The sequence below is a fragment of the Sinocyclocheilus anshuiensis genome, unplaced genomic scaffold (assembly GCF_001515605.1).
Source record: "Sinocyclocheilus anshuiensis isolate Anshui unplaced genomic scaffold, SAMN03320099.WGS_v1.1 scaffold881, whole genome shotgun sequence".
Classification (NCBI taxonomy): domain Eukaryota; kingdom Metazoa; phylum Chordata; class Actinopteri; order Cypriniformes; family Cyprinidae; genus Sinocyclocheilus; species Sinocyclocheilus anshuiensis.
The window spans coordinates 1,273,053-1,295,460 of NW_015558695.1; the positions used below are offsets into that span (position 1 = coordinate 1,273,053).

Sequence of the window (22,408 nt, forward strand, 5' to 3'; positions counted from 1 at the left end):
TTTTCATATTTAAATTCTCCCTGCCTACATATATTTATATAAAATACACTTTCTATTTACATAATACACAATACATCCCATTTCTGTTGTTGATATATAATTAAATTTAATAAAACTAAATATATTAAATAGCCAAACTTTAAAACCTTAAATATTAAAATTATTAATTTAATAAATATTAAATATTGTGATGACGCCTATTCAAAAATGTTGCCTAAATGCAAAACTTGTCTTCCACTGTAAAAATGTCACACATGCTTGTGAACAATGACACTGACTTGCCAAAATGTGTCAAAACAGCAGAGAACAGTGGATGGCTGTCAAAGGGAGGCTTGGGTCGGGCAATGTCGTTCAGATTTAACCAAATACTACGGTTTAACCTTTGCCCACTGTGGCATGCAAATCCAGTCAGTGCAAGTCCTAGACGCAACTTGGCCTGTGTTTAAATTTCAGCTCACGAGCCCCTTGAATTTACAAGCGGTGTCAAACTGAGTCTCCGGTGGTCTCTGAGCAATCACTATCCCTGCAAATACAGTGTTTCATATAGCGTGGTTTGTGGTGAAGTCTGCTCTGCGGTCCGACTGAGGAAACACAGAAAGCCTTAGGTATGCTGTTTCAGCACTATGTTGGGATATGACACATTCACCCTGCAGGCGAAATCTCTTTCCATCTGCTGAAGTAGACGGATAATATTACCATATTAAGTGGACAAATATTTCCCTAGTGGTTTACTATAAATCATAAATAAATTGTTTTAGAAATGACCAGTCAAACGGCTAATTTTCATGTCACATACCTTATGCAAATTGCCTTTGGAGTCACCCAAGAAAACAATAGTGTGCCCCTCCTTTACACTGACGGCGACAGCAGTGAGACGGGCGGCTGGGCTGTCCAATACGGCTTTAGCTTCAACCGGCTCCCGGCTCGCCATTGGACTCGGGGTGTGGTCCGAGCCACAGGGATAAGCATTCAGGGTGTTCTGCGGGAGACAAAAACAAGTTTTCGTGACTTTGGTTTTGGCAAAACCTTTGTGACCTAATCCAGTTTCATGTTGTGTAATAATAAACTTTTTACGGGTTTTTTTGTACCGTAAGGGTTTAGTTCTCAGTCTATAGCCTCAAGGCTGTCAAATCCTCTTAGTTGAGAAAGCCAGATTAGACGAAGCTTATCTTGGTCTCACACTAGGATGGCAAGGCTGCTCCTTTCTTTGAGACTAACGCTATCAAATCTGCTCCAGCGGTCTTTGATAAAATCTAGCTTGCATGTCATGCCATGCTTCCTCATTATCAGAAGTGATCTGTTTGTGTACCAGACTAAAGAACATATGGGGATCAGGAAAATGTGTTTCAGTGTTTGAGGATTTGCAAGAAACACAAAGAATGCTGTATTTGGGTGGCGGTGTTTGTCTGTGGATCAGTAACATCCTACTTAAAGGGATTGTTCACGCAAAACGTCTGTCATCACTTATTCAACCTCATGTTGAAAAAACCATATGACGTTCTTTTTTCGGTGGAACATAGAAAGAGATGTTTTGAAGAATGTTCAAGCTGTTCTTTTCCATTCAATGAAAGTGGATGGAGACCAGGGTCTGTCAAACTCCAAAACAGAAAAAAGGACCATAAAGGATCATTAAAAGTACTTTGACTTGTGCCATATATTTAATGTCCTAAGTCATATTTACAGCAAGTAATTATTTTAGCAAAAGCAAAAATGAAGTTGCCACAATAACAAGAAAGCTACATTAAGAATCTGGCAAATAACATCTCATATTTAATTTCTGGAGAATGAGCATCCATCCCAATTCACTTTCATTTTATTTAAAAGAGCAGCATGAACATTATGCTAAATATCTGCTTTAGCATTCCACAAAAGAAATAAAGTCATATGGGTTTATACACCATGTTGATGAGTAAATGATGACAGAATGTGCATTTTTAGCTAAACTATCCCTTTAACAGGCAATTCTCTCCTTTCAATAAGTCTTCTAGACATCTAACCCTCCTCAGACTTATATTTCTCCTTCCTACCCTCTTTTCTAGCAGACATCATTAGTAGTTTGAGCTTGGGGTTTATTGATCCGAATAACCCTGTTTAGGACTGAGCAGGCCGGGTTCTGGATGCTGAATAGGCAAATATATGGAGGTCATGAGGAGGTTGTTTGCCTGTGAGCCCACATCCTTGAGTTCTTTGATTTGTCTTAAGATCTTGTTAGGACTAATGCTCAAAACATAATTCACTCAGATCATGGCAGGCAGAATCGTATGAGTTAAAGCAATTTGCCTGAGAATTAATGATGAGCAATGCATCTAAATTAGGATAAATGTTAGTTTAAATACACCGTTGGAGGAAAATGATGCGGTCCAGTTCCCTAGAGTTACGTTGTGGGCATCCTTTCCCCATTTTCCCATGCTTTTCAAACAAAGTTAAACTACTATGATGATTATGTGGAAACGGTTGACCTCAAAACCTAATTATATGGATAATTTATAAGTATAATGTTTCTTTCAATGTGAAGACAGTGTACAAGTGAACAGCATCTATCAAATATTCCTGTAAAATTAACACTTTAAGACTGTGTCATTATCAATTGTGACAAAACCAATACATTTCTAGCATCAATAACAAAAGTTTAACCTCTACAAGGTTTTTCTAACCCGCTTATTTATGCCCAGGCTCAGGCCACTTTTAACACTGGATTACAATTTTTGCCTAACACCATACAACAGGTATACAGTGTCTATACTAACAATGTCTAAAAGCATCACATCACAGAAGAATTCTGTCAATTTTGTCTTTTTTATTTATTTATTTTTGAAAATTGTGTATGTAATTTCTACCATGTCTCACATGACATAGTGTCATATGTGTTGGAAATTACATTTTGGAATAACATAAAATTCCTGACTCCTTTGTCTTGCTAAAACTAATTTCATGACTAGGCATGGGTGGTATGATATTTTTTTTAATAACAAAGATAAAATAAAATATGCATAACTGTACTGTGATATCCAATGTTATAATGAAATAAAATTACTCATATTAATAAATATGATTTTGATCATATTGCCCACCTCTAATACAAACTAACATTTTATGTATCCTAAAAATGTGCAATTATATTTACATCGATTTTTCTTGTTTTCTTCATATACATCATGTCATATTTCATCTTAAGCATTTAAATGAGCCTGTTGTCTCCAAGTACAACCAAGTACACTAATGTTTGGAAAAAAAAAAAAAAAAAGTGTTAGTGGGCAAAACTGTTCAGTGTTTGAAATGATGTCCACACAACTGTGGGACAGCTGTAATATTTTAGAAATTGATAGAAATCTGTTTCACAAAATAGACATCAAAAGATTTATTTTTAAAATGTAAAAATCATTTTATATTGAAGTAGTGATTAAATGGAAGTAGTGACACATCTTTTCATCTGTATTGTGATATAAATGCAGGTAAAACATATTTCTGGAAAACAGTGGGCCTTGCGTTGGCTGTTGACTAGATGGTGAGATTTGGGAGTGTGAACTCAAAATTGAATGCAGATGAAGGTGAGCCTGCAGAGTCTGTGTTTAAGCAAACTAAATGATAATTTTTTTAATGAAACATATACTGTACATGTATGAATCTTTTACAATAAGATCTATAACTTGCATTTTAAAAAATAGATAGCGTGAATTTTCATTTCATGCTGAAAAAAATTTCCATTAACGTGGAACAGCTTAAAGGATACATCTTAAAGGGATAGTTCACCCAAATATGAAAATTATGTCGTTAATTGCTCACCCTCTTGTCATTTCAAACCCATAAGACCTTCGTTCATCTTCAGAACACAAATTAAGATGTTTTTGATGAAATCTGAGAGCTTTCTGACCCTGCATAGACAGCAATGCAACTGACACGTTCAAGGCCCAGAAAGGTGGTAAAGACATTGTTAAATTAAAATAGTCCATGTGACATCAGTGGTTCAACCGTAATTTTATAAAGCTATGAGAATACTTTTTGTGTGCAAAGAAAACAAAAATAACGACTTTATTCAACAATTTCTTCTCTTGCATGTCAGTCTTCAACGCGTGTTCATGAGAGTATCATGAAGCATACGTGTGCATTCCTCTGCTTGTAAACAAGGCGCAGCACATCCGGGTTCTACGTCAGAACGCCGGCTCCTGCGTCAGCAGCATCACACGCATGTGTCGTTGTACTCTCATGAATGTGCAGCAGAGACTGACATGCAAGAGAAGAAATTGTTGAATAAAGTCATGGTGAAGTTTTCTGATGACTTCTGCACAAAAAGTATTCTAGTAGCTTCATAAAATTAAGGTTGAACCACTGATGTCACATGAACTATTTTAACGATGTCCTTACTATATTTCTGGGCCTTCAACGTGGTAGTTTCATTGCGGTCTATGCAGGGTCAGAAAGCTCTCAGATTTCACCAAAAATATCTTAAATTGTGTTCTGAAGATAAATGAAGGTCTAACAGGTTTGGAACGACATGAGAGTGAGTAATTAATGACAGAATTGTCATTTTTGGGTGAACTTTAAAAGAATATTTAAAACTCTCTATGCATTTACTCACCGTAGGCAGGTTGGCACAGTTGGATTTAACGTCATACTCAATGTATGCCACCTTGTAGCCATCTTTCACTCCGTATTGTGTGTAGCACAGATCTCGTGTAGCATCAATACCGCTGTCCACTTCATCCAGAGAGTACACACACAATGCAGATTCCTCACCGGGTCCATTAGCAGCACTAACCGCCGTAGAAAAGACTCCCATCAAAACCTGCGAGCCTCCAGATTCCTCACCGCCCACCTGCGCCCCCTGGAGGAAATTGTAGTTCCTTCCTGTTGAGCCCGAGTGACACATTAGCGGTACCTCAACGTAGGAGTAATACGCTTGATCATCCAAACACACCCGTGCCACATACGTACGATATTCCCTCGATGCAGCTTTCAGGTCGCGTCTATAGAACAAAAAGTAGACGTGATTGCGTCGCGCAAAGGTTGCGACAAAATTGTGATCGTACTCTGAGAGGCGCCCGGCTACAGCGAGCTTAGCGGTTTCCTCATAGGAGAACACCGGCTCTGTCGAAAGTTGGCGAGTGGAGACTGGCGGGTGACTGCTGGTGTAGCCTCGCCCCACATAAAGGACAGGATCTTTGTCTTGCGGTCGCACCACGAGCCCAACCGTTGACGCCGTAGGGTCGTTAGCCGCCACATATTGCGTATCAACAGGTCTCTCGGCAGAGAAGAGGACTTTGTTCACATTGGCTAGGCTGCGTTTCTGGCAAGTGCCCTGGTGTACGCTGCCACAGGTGATGAGCTGGAGGGAATATGGATCCACTAACAGTAGCTTGTTGTGATTGTTAACGAGCCCAGCCTGAGGGCAGTTCTCCAGGGTAACTGGAGGCAGACAGTCCTTGCTGTCTCTCACGGGGCCGGTTCTCTCATCCACTTCAAGACGGAGGCCATCAAGGCCAGCGAGCTGGAACAGATGGTCCCGGGCCCCCACGTAGACCATTCCTATGCTGGGGTCAGGGTGCAATGCCAGGTGCTGGAAGACCGAGTCATTGGAGGAGAAGCGAGGGTAACTGCTGTGGACCCCCAGAACACCCAGGATGAGGGACTGAAGCAGGGTCAAGACGAGGGCCATCCCACACTGCACTGCAAAAACACTGATCGCATGTGACACGACTTAGTATTAGCTCACAGAACAGAGCCAAACATAGTAGAGCTAATCAAAGACATGTTAGGAATAATGAAATTTAAGGAATTAGTATTATTAATTCCTAACAATTATAATAATTAGTATAATAAAGAATAATTTTCAGGTTTTTTTTATTTAGTTACATTAGACAGGGCCTGTCATGAACAAAGCAAAAGAATAAGTCCCATAGAAAGGAATATAGTAAATAAAATAACATAAGTACTTAATAAAAAAATGGAAATACTTTGGCATTTTGATATATACCAAAGTACTAGAGGTCGATAGTGGATTTTACCAATAACTAGGTTGGACCACACTTACCAATAACCAATTAATCAACCAGTAGTTTTTAGATACTGAATGAAAGCCAACATAATAGAAAAATAGTGCTGTACTTTATTACAAAATTAGAAAGGACTGGACCATGAAAACATACTGTACTTTTTAAGTGAAATATATAAATTCATGTTAGTTCATTGTGCATTAACTAATGTTAACAGATACAACTGTAAAATTTAAAAATGTATTAGTTAATGTTCTACATAATCTAACAGTAACAATGAGCAATACTTCTCCAGCAATTGGTTATGGGTGCCGATTAATCAGCAAAACTGATCGGTTGACCTCTACACAAAAGTGAATGATATTCTGCATTATACCATATTCATTCAAAATATTAATTTAAATCATGCATATTCATTTAAATGGTACTTTGAAATATTATCAAATACATGTGTATATATCAAATACATATAAATATTTACAATGTAAGTGTAAATGTATAAATAAACAGTATTGTAGTATTTTTGTCTTCTTGTTTTTTGGACATGGTACCATGGTATTGGTAATATAGCCTTAAAGGGGTCATATGATGCTTTTTTAAAGATCATTATTTTGTGTGTTTGGTGTAACAGAATATGTTGACATGCTTTAATGTTCAAAAAACACATTATTTTTCAAATACTGTACATTATTGTAGGTCCTCTATGCCCCGCCTCTCTCAAACGCTTCGTTTTCTACAAAGTCCCTCCTTCCGACAAGCACAGTCTGCTCTGATTGGCCAGCTGACCCAATGCATTGTGATTGGCCGAACACCGCAAGCACTCATCGGAAATGTAACGCCCCTTACCATAATCGCGAGCTTCATCTTTCAAAATAAATGCAAAGACAGAGCCCGAAAGGGGAACAGAGTCGCGTGACAGACACAGTGATGAAGCTGGTATGTGTTTGCAGTACCAAATTGTTCATTCTTGAAGTAAACTTGTGTGCATTTGGTGATTAAATAAACTGTTTTAGACCGCTGCTCGAGTTGACAGTATGACAGTTGAAATGAAATGGTAACACTTTAAAATAAGAGTCCATTTGTAGCATTAAGATTAATGAAAGCTGTGTAAGTATTGTTCCTTGTTAGAGTGTTAATTTCAACATTTACTATTACTATTATTATTTTTTTTTTTACTCCTACTACTAGTGGTTCAGTACTGTTTTTGTTAATAAAGCACTATTTTAGTTTTTGTTCAGTATCAATTTTAAAACTATCGGTTAATTAATCGGTATCGGCCAGTGTGGTCCAACCTAGCTATCGGTATCGGCAAAATCCACTATCGGTCGACCTCTAGTATGCAGAACAGATCAAGAATGAAAAAAATATATATAATGCTAAAGAAACCAAAACAAAGTGAAACGGAAAGTACCGTTGGGCTCACGTACCTCTCTCATTCGGCACACATCCAATGTTTACATATTCGCAATGTATTTCAATGTTAAACTATTATTTATAATGTAGACTAGGCTTCATGCGCGTTCGCATATCGATGGAAAAATCATCCTCTTCACATGTGCAAAAATGCGCTTGGCATTACAGCAGCTGTAGACCGGTTATACTACGGACTCTTTAAATTGATATATTTGGCTGGCTGTATTTTACTTTGATAATGAACAGACTGCGATGGCAAGTTTGAATTGCTATAATATGTGGTGTGTGCGCGAGGCGCTGGCGCGATCAAACAGCTGACACATTAAATACTCCATTTTTGGTCATACAGATAAGAGTAAGACAACCTGCAAAGTGTCAAAATAATAATAATAATAAAAAACTAACACTTAATCCTTAAGCCTTAAATCATCCTTGCGATCCATTTTTGACCCAGGGTTGGAAAACCTAGGCTGTATAGTTAGGTCCATGCAGAAACTTGTGAACGATGCTCTTATAGTTGTGTCATTACCGTTTAGTGATGTCATTGAATGTTGTCTGTCAAAACTGAATTTGTATTGTCAGTGTCGGTCACGACGCCTTTTAACTGCTGATTTGGATCCGGCAACGTTTCATTTACAAATTAAGCACTGCCAGTGTTACCATGGTAAATTTCCAAAAGTATGGTATTATCATGGTGCATGTAAAATAATAAAATAAAAATCAATCAATAAATAATGCATTACCATTTTTGTACATTAAAATCAATCAATCAATCAATCAATCAATCAATCAATCAAGCAATCAATAAATAAATAAATAAACTGAAAACTAGATATTCAGTTGGTATAATGCCCAAATAACACTAATAAGGTGCTTTAAAAAAGAATACCACAGTATTACCATGTTATATGTACAAAAGCATGATAACACCATGCATTTACTAGAGGATACTTATACAGTAGTCAACATTTGAAGTGGATCAAAAAAGATCATCAAAGTTGTCCTAAGACAAGAATGAATTTTGGTTTTAGGTTTTAGGACAACTTTGATGAAAGGTTTTGATCCACTTCAAATGTTGACTACTGTACAATAAAGTGGTCTACTACATAAATGAATTATCACTTTGACATAGGGTAACAATCTTCAGACAAGGCCTGTAAAAACCCATATTTAAGAAATATGATGGGAAAATAGCACACATACCATCTGTCAGACATATAATGTTCGGGAGGCTGCTGTCCTCTTGGTTATCCAGTGGCATAGCACATGCCTGTGGAGACAGTCTGTGAGGGTAGAAAAACATGCCGATTAGCTCTTACACAGAGCATTGAGCAATCTGAAGAGAGGAGGCTTAATGCCATTGTGGCTCATGGGAGACACAGCTGTTGAGCTGAGCAATCCTTCCCTGACAGGAAATTGGATGATATAGGCCCTAAGTCACCATCGAAGCCCTAATGCATTGCTCTGCAGTAGCAGATTGGCAGAGATCCTGTACTCTGAGGAGGCAAACTGTCGATGATGTTTTATATGAATTAGATGTGATTAATAAGAAGCCATTACAGGGTAGTAGTCTCCGCTTTCTTGAGGCAATTCAAGCTGACCTAAACAATCAATAAGATAAAAAGTGAAATAATGTGATTTGATTACTTGTGTTATGGCTCAGCATCACCCCTGATTCTCCATTTCCCTAAGTGGAGCACCTTTCGTTCATTTCCCACATTCACTCGTCTACTACTGACCTCTTTCTCCAAGTCAGCATTGAATAAATGGGCACAGTTTAAATGCACAGTATAGGGACACTCACAAAACTGACTGCAGGCCAATGAATAAGAGGATTTTAGGGTCTTATTAATTATGACATGTTGGCCTTGCTCAGTTACCTCTTTTTGGTTTGGCCACTTCCTGCTAAAAAATGATCTGTGTGATAAATGATTAACCAGTAATGACTATGCAGCAACTCTGGAGTATAATCTACCAACTTTGAAACTGTATTTTCTGTACTGAATGATTTTAAAATAATAGTGGGAGGTTGAATCAAAAGGAATCAAACAATCCAGGTTCAGATTCCTTTTAAAGATTCTTGTTCTGTAATGGTTCCATTAACGATTCTTTTGAAATTGAGGAAGCATTTGAACAACAGAAATACTGGGATAATTTCAATATTGAATGTGACATCAGTGGTACTCTTGTGAATCTGCAGTGAAGACTGACACAGAAGAGAAGAAATTGTTGAATAAAGTTGTTATTTTTGTTTTCTTTGTGCACAAAAAGTATTCTTGTAGCTTCATAACATTTAGGTTGAACCACTGATGTCACATGAACTATTTTAACGATGTCCTTACTAACTTTATGGGCCTTGAACGTGGTGGTATTCGGTACTGCATGATAGTACTGCATGTAGCCTATTTACTGAAAAGAAGAGTCATTTGTCATTTGTCACATGTCTTATTCTCAATCAAAAGAAAAGACTCTTAAAAGACACTTATTTTAGTGGCCATGCTGTATGCTTATGATTAACTAAAAACAACCAGCTCATGAAATTCATTTGCTTGGTAAAGTCTGATTCCTGATCACTCTTATGAGCCAGTTATTTAAGCGTATGCAGTATGTTTATGATCCACTAAAAAGAACCGGATCATAAGAGTCACTAGTTAAGGAATCAGACTCTATTGGTCATGCTGTATGTTTTGACTCACTAAAAAATAAGGGCACACAAGAGTCATAAGAAGTGAGAAGTATTCAGCTGGTCATGTGATCTCAGCATGGTGGCCACCCAGAGAGAAGACCACCCTTAGGTAGAATGTTTCTATCCCACTGATACGACCTGAGTCAGCTCATATGAATGTGCCGAATTTGAAACATATAGTACAGCATTTAAAACATAATTTGTAGAAAGTATTTCATTAAGTGTAAAATTTGTAAGAAAAGGTTTCAAGCACCAAAATAGACTGCAACAACTAAACAACAACCAAAGTTGGCAACTAATGACAGGCTTGTTAGCGACAACATGCTAAAGCTAACCGACTGTGTGCTTTTGCCAAGCCCTATATAAAGTAAGGCTCTACGAAATCCATTTTATTTTTTTCCAAAATCCATTCTATTTTTTTTTTCCAAATTCCATTTTAATTTTTCTGGATTCTGTTTTTGTATTAATGGTTAAATTAAAAATGTTAATCAAAAAGCATGTCTAATTAATTGAAATCATGAAACTTACACAATTTAACAGCAATTTATTAAAGTGCCCCTATTATGCCATTTTTACGGTTCCTAATATTGTTTTGGGAGTCTCCTACAACAGGATTACATGCATGCAAGGTCAAATAACGCTTTTGTTTTCTCAAAATATGCATTTAATATCACCTCATTTTCCAGCAATTCTCAAACGATTCGTTCGAAGCAGTTCAAAGATTCAGTCTCTCTAAACCCCTCCTTTCCGTGAGCTTGCTCTGCTCTGATTAGTCAGATGGCCTAGTCTGTTGTGATTGGTCTACGGCGTACAGCGCGTGTCGGAAACGATACGCCTATTTCAACAGTTCTGTATTTTGAACGCTCTATAGAAAGTATAAAAATCTATTATTTATCATACTTACAGGTTGTGATTCAGTGGAGCAGTTGGTACAAATATACAGGATACTGATCCATCTTTCCGCGTTGAACTCCCCGAGATTAGAGAAGCAGACGTCAGTAGAATGACGTGTTTGTGGGTGCGGTCAAGTTCGCGGCCGGCCAACGTGTAGAACATAGGCGCGCATTATGCAAATGTGTTACCCCGTGACGTGTAGCCGTCACGGAAGGGGGATTCGACTTATCTTTATTTTGGGAGACAATAACTTTATTTATCGTGCACTTTCAGCTTTACAACTTTGCAGATCGTTTACATTCACATACAGCTACACTACACACTGCATGAAAGGCAATATTGGAAATGGCATAATAGGGGCACTTTTATTAAAATTTTAACAGTAATTAAATTTAAAGGTCCTATGAAATATGTTTTTTTTTTCCCTCAAATTCAGTTTTATTTTTACCAGATTCTGTGTTTTCCATTAATTTTCCATAATTTTTTTTCTAATAAAAAATATTTATTATTGTTTTATTTTTTGTTATGTGTTAGGCTGTGTTATCTATTTACATTTTTCTAATAAATAAATTCTGGTAAATAATTTTTCTGGTAAATATTCTGTTTTAATAATCATTTTAGCAGTAGTAGTAGTAGTACTATCATTACATTAAGTAATATATTTCTGTCACAGTTTCTTCAAGTTAAACCAAACTTTTATTTTGACGGGTCGATGTGAAGGCCTTTCGGTTTCTGTTTGTATATGATATGATGGTAGATTTGCTCAAAAGAAATGGTAAAATGCTCATAAAGTGAATCTCAGGGAAGTTCTAGAGTCTATGTTAATGTGTTCATGCACTCATATATTGAGGCGGCAGCGTTATACAACAAATTCCATTTTTATGACTGGATTCCATGATTCAATCCGCTTTTTCCACATCACAGAAATCACATGGACCTAATAAAGACATACCGACATCCAATTAATTCACAAAATTTCACCCAAGTTAACAGAGAATGACTTAACCCCAATAGAACTGCTATTAACCAAACCAAACAAACAAAAGTGCCCCAAGCTGACCTATTACCAGATTTTGGAGGTGTGTTCCAAGAGGTCCTGTTGAGCATTTAGGCATGAAAAGCAGCACAGACAAAAAGTCTCAAAAAGAGCTCAACCTCCACAGTTAGCGAACAGCAACCTGAATAATAGAGGCTCGTTAGGCCGACTGCTTTAAATCTTCTCTAGAATAGATGTGCAGGTGGTGTTGATTTAACACCAATGACAGTTAAGGCCAACACAATGCAGAGAGTCTCCTCTTCACAGACCAGTCATAGAGACAGAGGGGGAAGGAGAAAGCGAAAGAGTGAGAGAGCAAGGATTCCACACAAGAATGACAAGCGCTTCACCCTGTATTAAAGGATAAAACTCTGAGCCGGCCCCTCCGAATCGTCCCCGGGCTGAAGGGAGTGTATTGTTTGGAAGCGTTCCCAGGGGCACAGATAGATGCCGGGACCGGAGGGGTAACGTAAGGCCCATGAGGCACGGCTCACACAGCAGTGCCGAGAGGAGACTGACCCCTCTGTCTCTCTGGGAGGGGTTGGCAGTGACCCCACATTTTTATGGCCTCTAACAGAATGTTACGCTGTCACGCCTCATTGGGCATGACAATGAACATGAAAAGTTGCCACTCTGGATGATTAAGAAAGCTATTTATCCATCTCTGGGGACAATGCGGCCATTCAGCAGGACTGAAACATAATTCACAGCATATGAGACGTCTTTTCAGATATCAAACCGATGTCGTTAGCCTCTCTGCGAAAGGAGATTTGTCTGTAAAATATGGTGAATGGGTGTTGAGAACAATCCTCGGTTGTATTTTGGATTTTTCCATGAAGGCGTGAGAATTGAAAGAGAAGTGAGGGAGAGTGAGAGGGTGAAACAGTGGTGTGTTCATGTTATTAATAGAGCTCTTGAACATAACGGGGCATCGCAGCATACCCCGCATTCCAGACGCTATTGTTGACCTTTCTAGAGTCTTGAGTAGCCGGGCTTTATCACTAATGTCGGTCCAAATTTGCAGCTTTCACTAGCTAAGAACTGCCCAACTAGACAAGAAAAAGAAACATCTGATCTAAAATGACCAACCACATTGTGTTTTGTTTTAGGTGGTGTTTGGAAGGCGGAGTTATCTGATTTGATTGGCAGATTCACTCTGAAACACTTTCCCACATATATGTATTAATTAAAATGCATCCTTTATGATTTGATAATTGCACAAACCCATAACACAATTTTTGTTTTATTATAATTATTTGTATTATTTATATATATTTAATTGGCACAGAAATGACACATTTTAACAACCCTTTCCACTTTCTAACAAGTAGCAAATCATGATTTGACAATTAAATCCTATTAGCTATTAAAAAAATATATAAATAAAAGTATGAGCTCTTCAATGCAGCCCATCCAAACTTCATAAGGTGGCACTTGAGTTTAAAGTTGTGGGTATGTAAAAACATCAGGATTTCCCAGCAACCTGTCTGTTAGGACCAGCCATAAAAACAAATAAATAATCTCTCAATCCCAGAGTTCTGACAGAGTGTCCCACTTCCTTCAAGCAAACGAACTTCCCATGACAGCTGGACCCTTGGCACTATAAATATCCCCATCCTAAAACCACTTATGTCACAGTTGCAGATCGGGTGGAGATGCTAGCAAACGAGCACAGCCAAGTCTACTGTTTCTCAGCACGCTCACTGTATCTGTCTGCGCCGTCGCTGTCATGCTGTGGTTTCTCTAAGGCTCTTTCACAAGCTCGCCTGTGCCCACAATTATACTTGGCACACAAACCAATGCGAGCGACTCAGTATCTGTGGCTCAATGTGCCAGTGTACTGACAGAAACCAGCACAGAAACTCTATGATACCCTAAAAATGCCACATCACATTACAGAAAGCAACTGCAGCGTAAGAACAGAACCACATGTGAGATAACTGGTAACATATAATTCATATCACGAGATGTAATGTATAGCATGCTAAATATGCTAAATTAGGAGTAGTGTGTTTCAAATCATAGTATGGATTTTCATAGTATGCAACCATGCATGCTTTTTGGGCTTATATTGCCCACAACCCATTGCTCAAGATAAAATTTATGATGCAATAGTGTGTCCCAACGCTGGATAACTTAGGACAGAAATATTCTCCACGAGTATGCAAATGAAGACACGAATGTCTAGCCAAAATATTTCAAGTGTGTGTGGTATCGTACTAAAGGGGGCGATAGAGTTCAGTTGTCATTAAACCAGCTATTATTCAGCTAGCTATTTTTCAAAAAGTGTTTGACTGCAATTCAACTACTTAATTTTATACTTAATACTTCATTTTAAGTATATTGTAACAGTTTCATAGTAGCTCCTCAACCCAGTGTTATTTTATAGCCCAGTGTATAATTGATATACTATTTATTAATATTTAGATTTTTTTATTTTTAGTTTTCATTTTAATTTTAGATTTAGTTAGTTTTAGTAATTTTGTTATGTGCTTTTGCCATTTTTCTTAGTTTTTTTCTTCATATTTCTATTTCGCTTGATTTTTATTCAGTGTTGATTTTAGTACTTCAGCGTAAACTAGTTTTATTTCAGCTAGTTTCTAAGGCAACACCTATAATTTTAAGCCAGTGTATTTAGTATAATTTAAACACTATTAAAGTTTTTATGAATATTTTGAATTAACTTTTATTTTTATATTTTCAATTTTCATTTGAATTTTAATCTTTTTTTTGTGATTTTGTTATGTGCCCTTGTCTTTTGTATTAGGTTTTTGTTATTTTAAACATTACTATAAGTTTATTTTTATTTCAGCTTTAGTTTTGGCTTAGTTTTAGTTTTTATTTCCAGTTAGTAATTTGTGTAGTTCTATTTTTTATTTATTTTTTTTTACATAAACTAGTTTTGTTTCAGTTACAGTAGTTCCCAATGCAACATTTTATTTACTTTTAAAGCGGTGTTATTTTACTATGATTAATACACAATTTTTATTAATATTTATATATATTTTATATATTATATATTTTCAGTTTTTAGTTTACTTTTCAGCAATTTCGTTAGGTGCTTGTGTCAATTTAGTCCGTTTTTGTTCTTTAAAAAAAAAAAAATGTTACTATTGAGGTCTATTTTTTTCAGTTTTAGTTAGGAATTCCTTTAGTTCAGGTTCTTTATCTAATATTATTTTTTTTATATTTATGTTTTTAATTTAGATTTGATTTCAATTCTATAATTTATTTCAGTTTGTAATAGTTTTAGTTGCCCTAATCCTGACATTGGCTGTGCAGTACATTAGTTTTGTGCGAGCAGATGCAGTCTTTTTGATCAGGTCCTCAAGTGATCAATAATGCAGAAGCACAACTGCTGATCTGAACCCTGGTTTATGTGGCAAAGCACTGACTTCTGGGCAGCACCACAATAGTAACTGACGGCAGCTGCCAAACAGACCACCAAAAAACAACTGGATGCTGATCAAGAAAGGAAGGAAGCAGAATGAGGAAAAAAAGACATCTGCCAAGTTTAATTACTGAAATTATATGTAATTACAATTAAACCGACTGCATTTCAGGATTTGGCAAGACATCGCGGACCAGCGTATCAGATGTCAGTCAGAGTTCAGAACTGATAAATCACATTTAACAAGGCACATGTTAAACATCACTACAACACAATGCAAGTCACTTTGTTTGAGGAGCATTTAAAGGCCCCCAGCAGCTTCCGAATATGGCTGCGTGTCATGAATTTTTCATGGGTTTTCCCATCATAACGTTTTTCAGAGGGGTGATGTCCGTCCTCCTCTGAGAAACTAGCCTTTGTCCTGTCTGACTGACCAGAAAAGAAATCCCACAGCTTCAGCTGAGCGGTAAAAAACAAAACCGGGGTGGAGGACGAGCCGCACACCTGCAGGTGAGGGTGAACAGCCACTTTTGGAGCCCTATCCTACATTCATATGAAAAGAGGGCTCACGTGGCTGTAGGACGCGTGCTTATCAGGGGAAGTCCTGAGGCAGGCTTGAGGTTTGGGGCCTTTTCAATTATTCAACACACTCCGAGCCCTTATAGCAAACTCCAGATGCTTTCTGTGTGCTGCTTCGATGAATCGTGCAGTGATAGAACAAGGAACGAGTGTCTGAGTGACCCAGATATGACAGGGACTCAATTGGGCGTCGTAGGATGGTGTCAAGCTGAGGTCAATGAAGGGTCATGAGAACCGTTTTCTAACATGCCTTCAAGGACATTTGAATATTAAGTGCCAGTTCATCCAAAACTCACTATTATGTCATATCAAATTCATCTTTTTTTCTTAAGTATGGTAAGAACAGTAGCTCTTTTCCAGTAGCTTACCATAATAGCCAATAGCTTTGTGTAAAGAACATACAGTAATTATTATGTGATTATATAATGATACATATCAAATAAGAAATATTATTTATTTATTATTTAATAATATTATTATTATTTATGTAATAATATTTAAAAAGTACTAAAATAATACATATAATAAAAAAACTTTACTACTCACTGATAATAAACTTACAATTAAACAAATAACTATTTATATAATTATTTAATACATATATTATATTTATATAATTATTTATTTATATAATTATTATAATTAATTTATATACATAACTAAAAATAATATTCATTATTAAAGATAAACATTTTATACTTAATATTTTAAGAATTACATTTACACAAAATATCTTACATACATCGCTATATACACTGTATGTATATATATATATATATATATATAGAGAGAGAGAGAGAGAGAGAGATTTATTAGTTATTAGAAAGAGACTTATTAGTTGTTATTTATTTATTTAGTATTATAGTATAGTATATAGTTTTGTAAGATAAATATTTATTATAGTATTGTAAGATATATTTTATTTTTCTTAACAATTATTTAATATTTATTATTATTCTGTTTATTAGTGACTACAGTGACTATGAGCAGTCATTGTATACAAAAGATTATTTAAAATTCCCACTGGAAACAAAAAAGGCATATGGGTTTGAAATATTTGCCCTGAATATGGTTATGTATTAAGCATTGAACTCGGTTTCATTTTGACTCTTCTCCTGTGTCTAGACAAGGCAGTGCTGTACTGTATGAGTCAGGGGCATGTGCTGTGTCAGTGACTGTACGCATCAGCCTGTGGTAACTGTATTGAGCAGCAGTATGATGAAAGAGCCAGCTCACATTCAAACTTTTCTGAATTATGTTGGCTGCTCGTACGAAAATCACATTCCTGCAGGAAAGCATCACAAATGGCTCACTGATTATGGCAGCTGTACAGGAGCCAAAGGCCTCAGCTAATATTGGCCATCCATATATAGTTAAAGCCATTACCATCAACATTGCTAAACACTTTAGAGGCAACCAATAATCATTGTATAATCTATTAACCTTATGTTTATTTGTTTTTGTGTTCCTATAGACCACAATTCTGTACAGCTTCTAATAATAATAGAAACTGTAATGAAAAAAATGAAAATTCTGTCATTAATTACTCACCCTCATGTCGTTCCAAACCCGTAAGACCTTCGTTCATCTTCAGAACACAAATTAAGATATTTTTGATGAAATACGAGAGCTTTCTGAACCTGCATAGACATCAACACAACTGACACATTCAAAGCCCAGAAAGTTAGTAAGGACATCGTTAAAATAATCCATGCGACATCAGTGGTTCAGCTGTAATGTTGTGAAGCTACACATATGCATTAGTACTGTTTTCTTTGCGCACAAAAAGTATTCTTGTAGCTTCATAAAATTACGGTTGAACCCCTGATGTCACATGGACTATTTAAACAATGTCCTTACTAACATTCTGTGCCTTGAATGTGTCAGCTGCATTGCTGTCTATGCAGGACTTAATTTGTGTTCTGAAGATGAACGAAGGTCTAAAGGCCCGTTCACACCAAGAACGATACATATAAAGATAACTATATTAGCGTCCACACCAGCGGACGATATCGTCTGTTTATTCTAAGCGCACGCTCGTCTGCTGCTTTAAATTCTCGAGCTTGTTATGGCAGGATTGATTCTGATTGGCTGTCAATGTTTGTATCCTTCATCAGCTGGAGAAAAATCGTTCTGAAAGTGATTCCAACGATATCGTTTCTCTGTGCCTTTATCGTTATAGCTGTGGTGTGGACTCTGCCATTTTTTAATATTGAGAATGATTTTTAGAACTATATCTTTATCGTTATCTTTATAGTTATCGTCCTTGGTGTGAACAGGCCTTTACAGGTTTGGAACGACATGAGGGTGAGTAATTAATGACTGAATTTTTAATTTTTGGGTGAATTATCCTTTTAAATCCAAGTTTATCCAGACATAAGTTTATGACATAAATTTCTCTTTTGGGTTATTATGACAAAACAATAATTCAAAACTACCAGAATTCAAATAAACTTTTATTACTAGGGATGCACAGTTACTTCAGTTCAATATGGTAAGTCAATAATTATTTCCATGTTACGGTTGACCAATAAATGGTTTATACTTTTCTGTCTAAATAAACAAAAAAAAAATAAATACTATATGCTAAATGCTACAAGCGAATTTAGGCATTATACAACATTGTAAGGTATAGTATTTAAATGGATATTAATTTTGAGATTTGTTGAAGATAACATTTAACAGCGTTATTAAATTAGTGTTTTTAAAGATGACCGTTAAGTGAGTGCTAGATGATGGCAAAAGTAACCTAAATGTAAAAATAGGGGAAATGTGACCAATGTAATATTGGCACATATAAAATGTCTAAAATCATCCTATAACATGGTAACAAAATATTGTGCATCCTTATTTATTACATTTCTTCATGTCTCTGAGACCCCAAACATCAGCCAAAAATGAAAATTGTCAAGATTTTCAACCTCATGTTGTTCTAAACCTGTACGATTAAGTATATTTCTGTCATATAAATATCTCTTTCTTTATTCGGAGGAATACTGAAGAAGATATTTTGACAAATGTGTTTTGTGTTCATATAATGAAAGTCAATGGGGTCCAATGTTGTTTGTAATGCATACAGCTTTGGCGCGACGTGGTTTGTATACTTTACATATGTAAACAAATGTAAATATAAGTAACATTTTTCATGGAGGATCTTTGAAGCATGCACTCAAGTTGTATTTTTGTTTATAATAAGATGTGTTAAGATTGTAAGTCAAAACAATATTTAAATAAAAAAAATAATGATTGTTGCCAACAAGTTTCCAGGAAACTTCCTCCATCTGCCATTAGTCAGAAAAAAAGATAGTACTGTCTTGAACTCACGTCTGTGGCTGGTCGGAAATAAATGCTCAAAAATAATATTTATAAAAAAAAGAATAATATTGTTTTCATAGCGCAACAGTGTTTGTTTTTTTCAGTTTGCGAATGGATTCTAGTCTCTGAGCATAAAGATCAGTTTGAGAGTAATTAATCTCTCAGCTGTCGGCTTCATTGTGACATGAGTTCATGTACGGGTGTGTGGGTGTGTGTGTCTGTGTCCATATGTAATCTGTATGACCATCTTCAGCCTTAATTCATCTTGCTGACAAATGGGACCGCTGTTTACAGCTCACAGATATGAAATGCGATAGAGAACAGAGCTGCGTTAGCATGCTTATTCGTCTGTTTGCACACTAAATGAATATATTACTTCCCACCCACAACTCCAGCACAAAAGCACCTCTCTCTCGTGCCTCTGAATGGGCCTGTGAAGGCTCTTTGTAGCGTGAGGTTGTCTTGACGACACGCCATGGTCCAGCGATGAGAGAAGTCTACATGGATATGCACTCCAGTCAGGGAGTCTATTAGCTCACACTAAAACAGGGCCTAAAAGACCTAATATTATTACCCAAGTTTACACCCACTGAGAATGACTGGCACCTTTAAACTGAATGTGTAGTTTACTACATAACCAAACGCTGCATATTTTTTATAAGTATGTGAATTCAAATTAATTGATAAATATTTTAATTGAATTTATAAATAATTAATTGAATAAACAATTCGTCTCCTCTGTGTCTCTCCGCATCACCGTAGCGCCATTTTGGAGAATAACCACTGAACGTAAGCAGCGTACGCTATTCTGTGTCAGCTGCGCTGCACGGATGCGCTGTTTTCGTTCAAATCAAAGCGTAAATACACGTAGAAAACGTATCCTTGTGTCGCTGCTGACACAGAACAGCGTACGCTGCTTGCGTTCAGCGCGCATATTCTCCAAAATGGCGCTACGGTGATGCGGAGAGACACAGAGGAGACAAATTGTTGAATAAAGTCGTTATTTTTGTTTTCTTCGCATACAAAAAGTATTCTCGTCGCTTCATAACGTTACGGTTGAACCACTGATGGCAGATGGACTATTCTGATGATGCTTTTCATACTTTTCTGGACCTTGACAGTGTTAATTGTTTGGACAGTCACAAGCCTCCCGGTTTTCATTCAAAATATCTTAAATTGTGTTCCGAAGACGAACGAAGCTTTTACGGGTTTGGAACAACATGGGGGTAAGTGATTAATGACAAAATTTTCATTTTGGGGTGGAGTAACCCTTTAAAGTCAATGGGGTCCAATAAGGTCGGAGCAACATGAGGGTGAGTAAATTATCTTTATTTTTGGGTGCACTATCCCTTTAAGCTTTAAGTGGAAACATTACTATGTAATAAAGACTTGCACATTGCAATATGTGGGATATAATGTCTAACAGTTTGTTTGACTTATTCTATTCTTTCAAAATTACTGAACTTGGAATACTAAAAAATAGAGCCCGACCGATATGGGTTTTTTGGGGCCGATACCTATATTAGGGAGTAAAAAAAGGCCGATATCAATATATCGGCCGATATTCTTTGTGTATATTATAGTACAATACCAGTCAAAAGTTTGGACACTTTCCCATTCGTGTGTCCAAACATTTGACTGGTACTATACATATAGAATATAGTATATACATAAACAGAATATATATACAAACACATTTTTTGCAGTGATCACTCAAATGTGGTGATCAAACACTTATAATGATGTGACAAAGATATGTAATGATGGAGGCAGGGCATTTAATAATTTAACAATAAACTTTATTATCCAAAATGAGTCTGACATCAGTGCACTGAACAGTAAAGTTGAAGTTTATTCAACTTTAATTCAAGTGTTTCATCCAGGTCTGCAGTAGCAAACAATAGAGTGCGCTCTGCTGGACAAACTAAGTAATTACACAATTCCAAGCATTTTATCTGCGTTATATGCTCTGTAAAAAAAAAAATCATATCGGCAGCATATCGGCGGCATATTCGCCGATACCGATATATCGGCGACAGGCTCATATCGGCCGATAATATCGGCAAAACGATATATCGGTCGGGCTCTACTAAAAAATACTTTCCACACCAATTAAACTTTCTAAACATACCATGTAATCAAGAAGATTTTACTGTCAACATTGTATAGACCAAAAATGTAATACACACCACAGTTCTGGTTACAATGTCCCTTTTGGTTCAATCGCATGTGGGGAAAAAAAATATGACATGCATAAAACCAAAACAAAACATACAATTTTGTTCACATTTAGCCTTGTGTTTAAATTCTGTTTGATTGGCTTGTTTTGAAAATACATTTAAAACTGGGAAAATACAATAAAAAATGTAACACTTTGCAATAAGGTTTAATTTGGTTAACCATATTATTTAACATGAACTAACAATGAAAAAATACCACATTGAAAAAGAATTAAAAGCCTTTTTTTAACATTTAGACAATTTAATTAATAGTAAAATTCCATCAAATTGAATTGAATAATCAATTGTATTGTGTATTGTTTCAACATGTATTTTAATTGAATAATTGATAAGGATTGTTCAGTTATTCAATTAATATATGTAAGGATTATTAAATTCACTTTGATGGAATTTTAGTTTTAAAGGGGTCATATGATGCTATTTTAAAGATCATTATTTTGTGTATTTGGTGTTAGTGCTGTGTTCAAAATATCGATATGACGATGTATCGTCACAGAGATTTGGCGATACGAGTATCGATACAGCTGGCCCTGTATCGATATTGTGGCACGTGTGCAGCAGTGGACCACGCTTAATTTTACAACGTTTAAAATTGAGTAGAAAAGTGCGAGGTTTCTAAAAAAGAATGAATAGAGCATCTGTTAATAATCTGGCCGCAGAGGAACACAACTGGGTTGCCTGATATAAAGAGATGTAAACCCCAAAACAGAGCTTTACACTTGCGCAATACGGAAATATCTGCTAAGTGTGCTACTTATCTTTGTCAACCTGGCAACCATGTGCACGCGCTCTCTCCACTGTGGATAAACGCGCTTGCTTTCTGAAAACAGTGGTTAGCTTGCAGTTTAGCGATCTCCACTTCAA

General features: G+C 36.4%; 1 protein-coding gene across 1 annotated transcript in view; it reads right to left on the bottom strand.

Moving 5' to 3' along the window:
• The window catches only part of LOC107681368 (plexin-B1-like), a 91,387-nt gene that overhangs the window by 38,983 nt on the left and 29,996 nt on the right, over positions 1-22,408 (bottom strand). Inside the window, exons 2-4 of the mRNA XM_016477644.1 lie at positions 8,607-8,686; positions 4,577-5,675; positions 797-979 (exon numbers count right to left, since the gene is read on the bottom strand). Of these exons, the coding sequence (XP_016333130.1) occupies positions 797-979; positions 4,577-5,675; positions 8,607-8,620 (1,296 nt within the window). The 5' untranslated portion in view covers positions 8,621-8,686. The remainder of the gene's footprint in view (positions 1-796; positions 980-4,576; positions 5,676-8,606; positions 8,687-22,408) is intronic.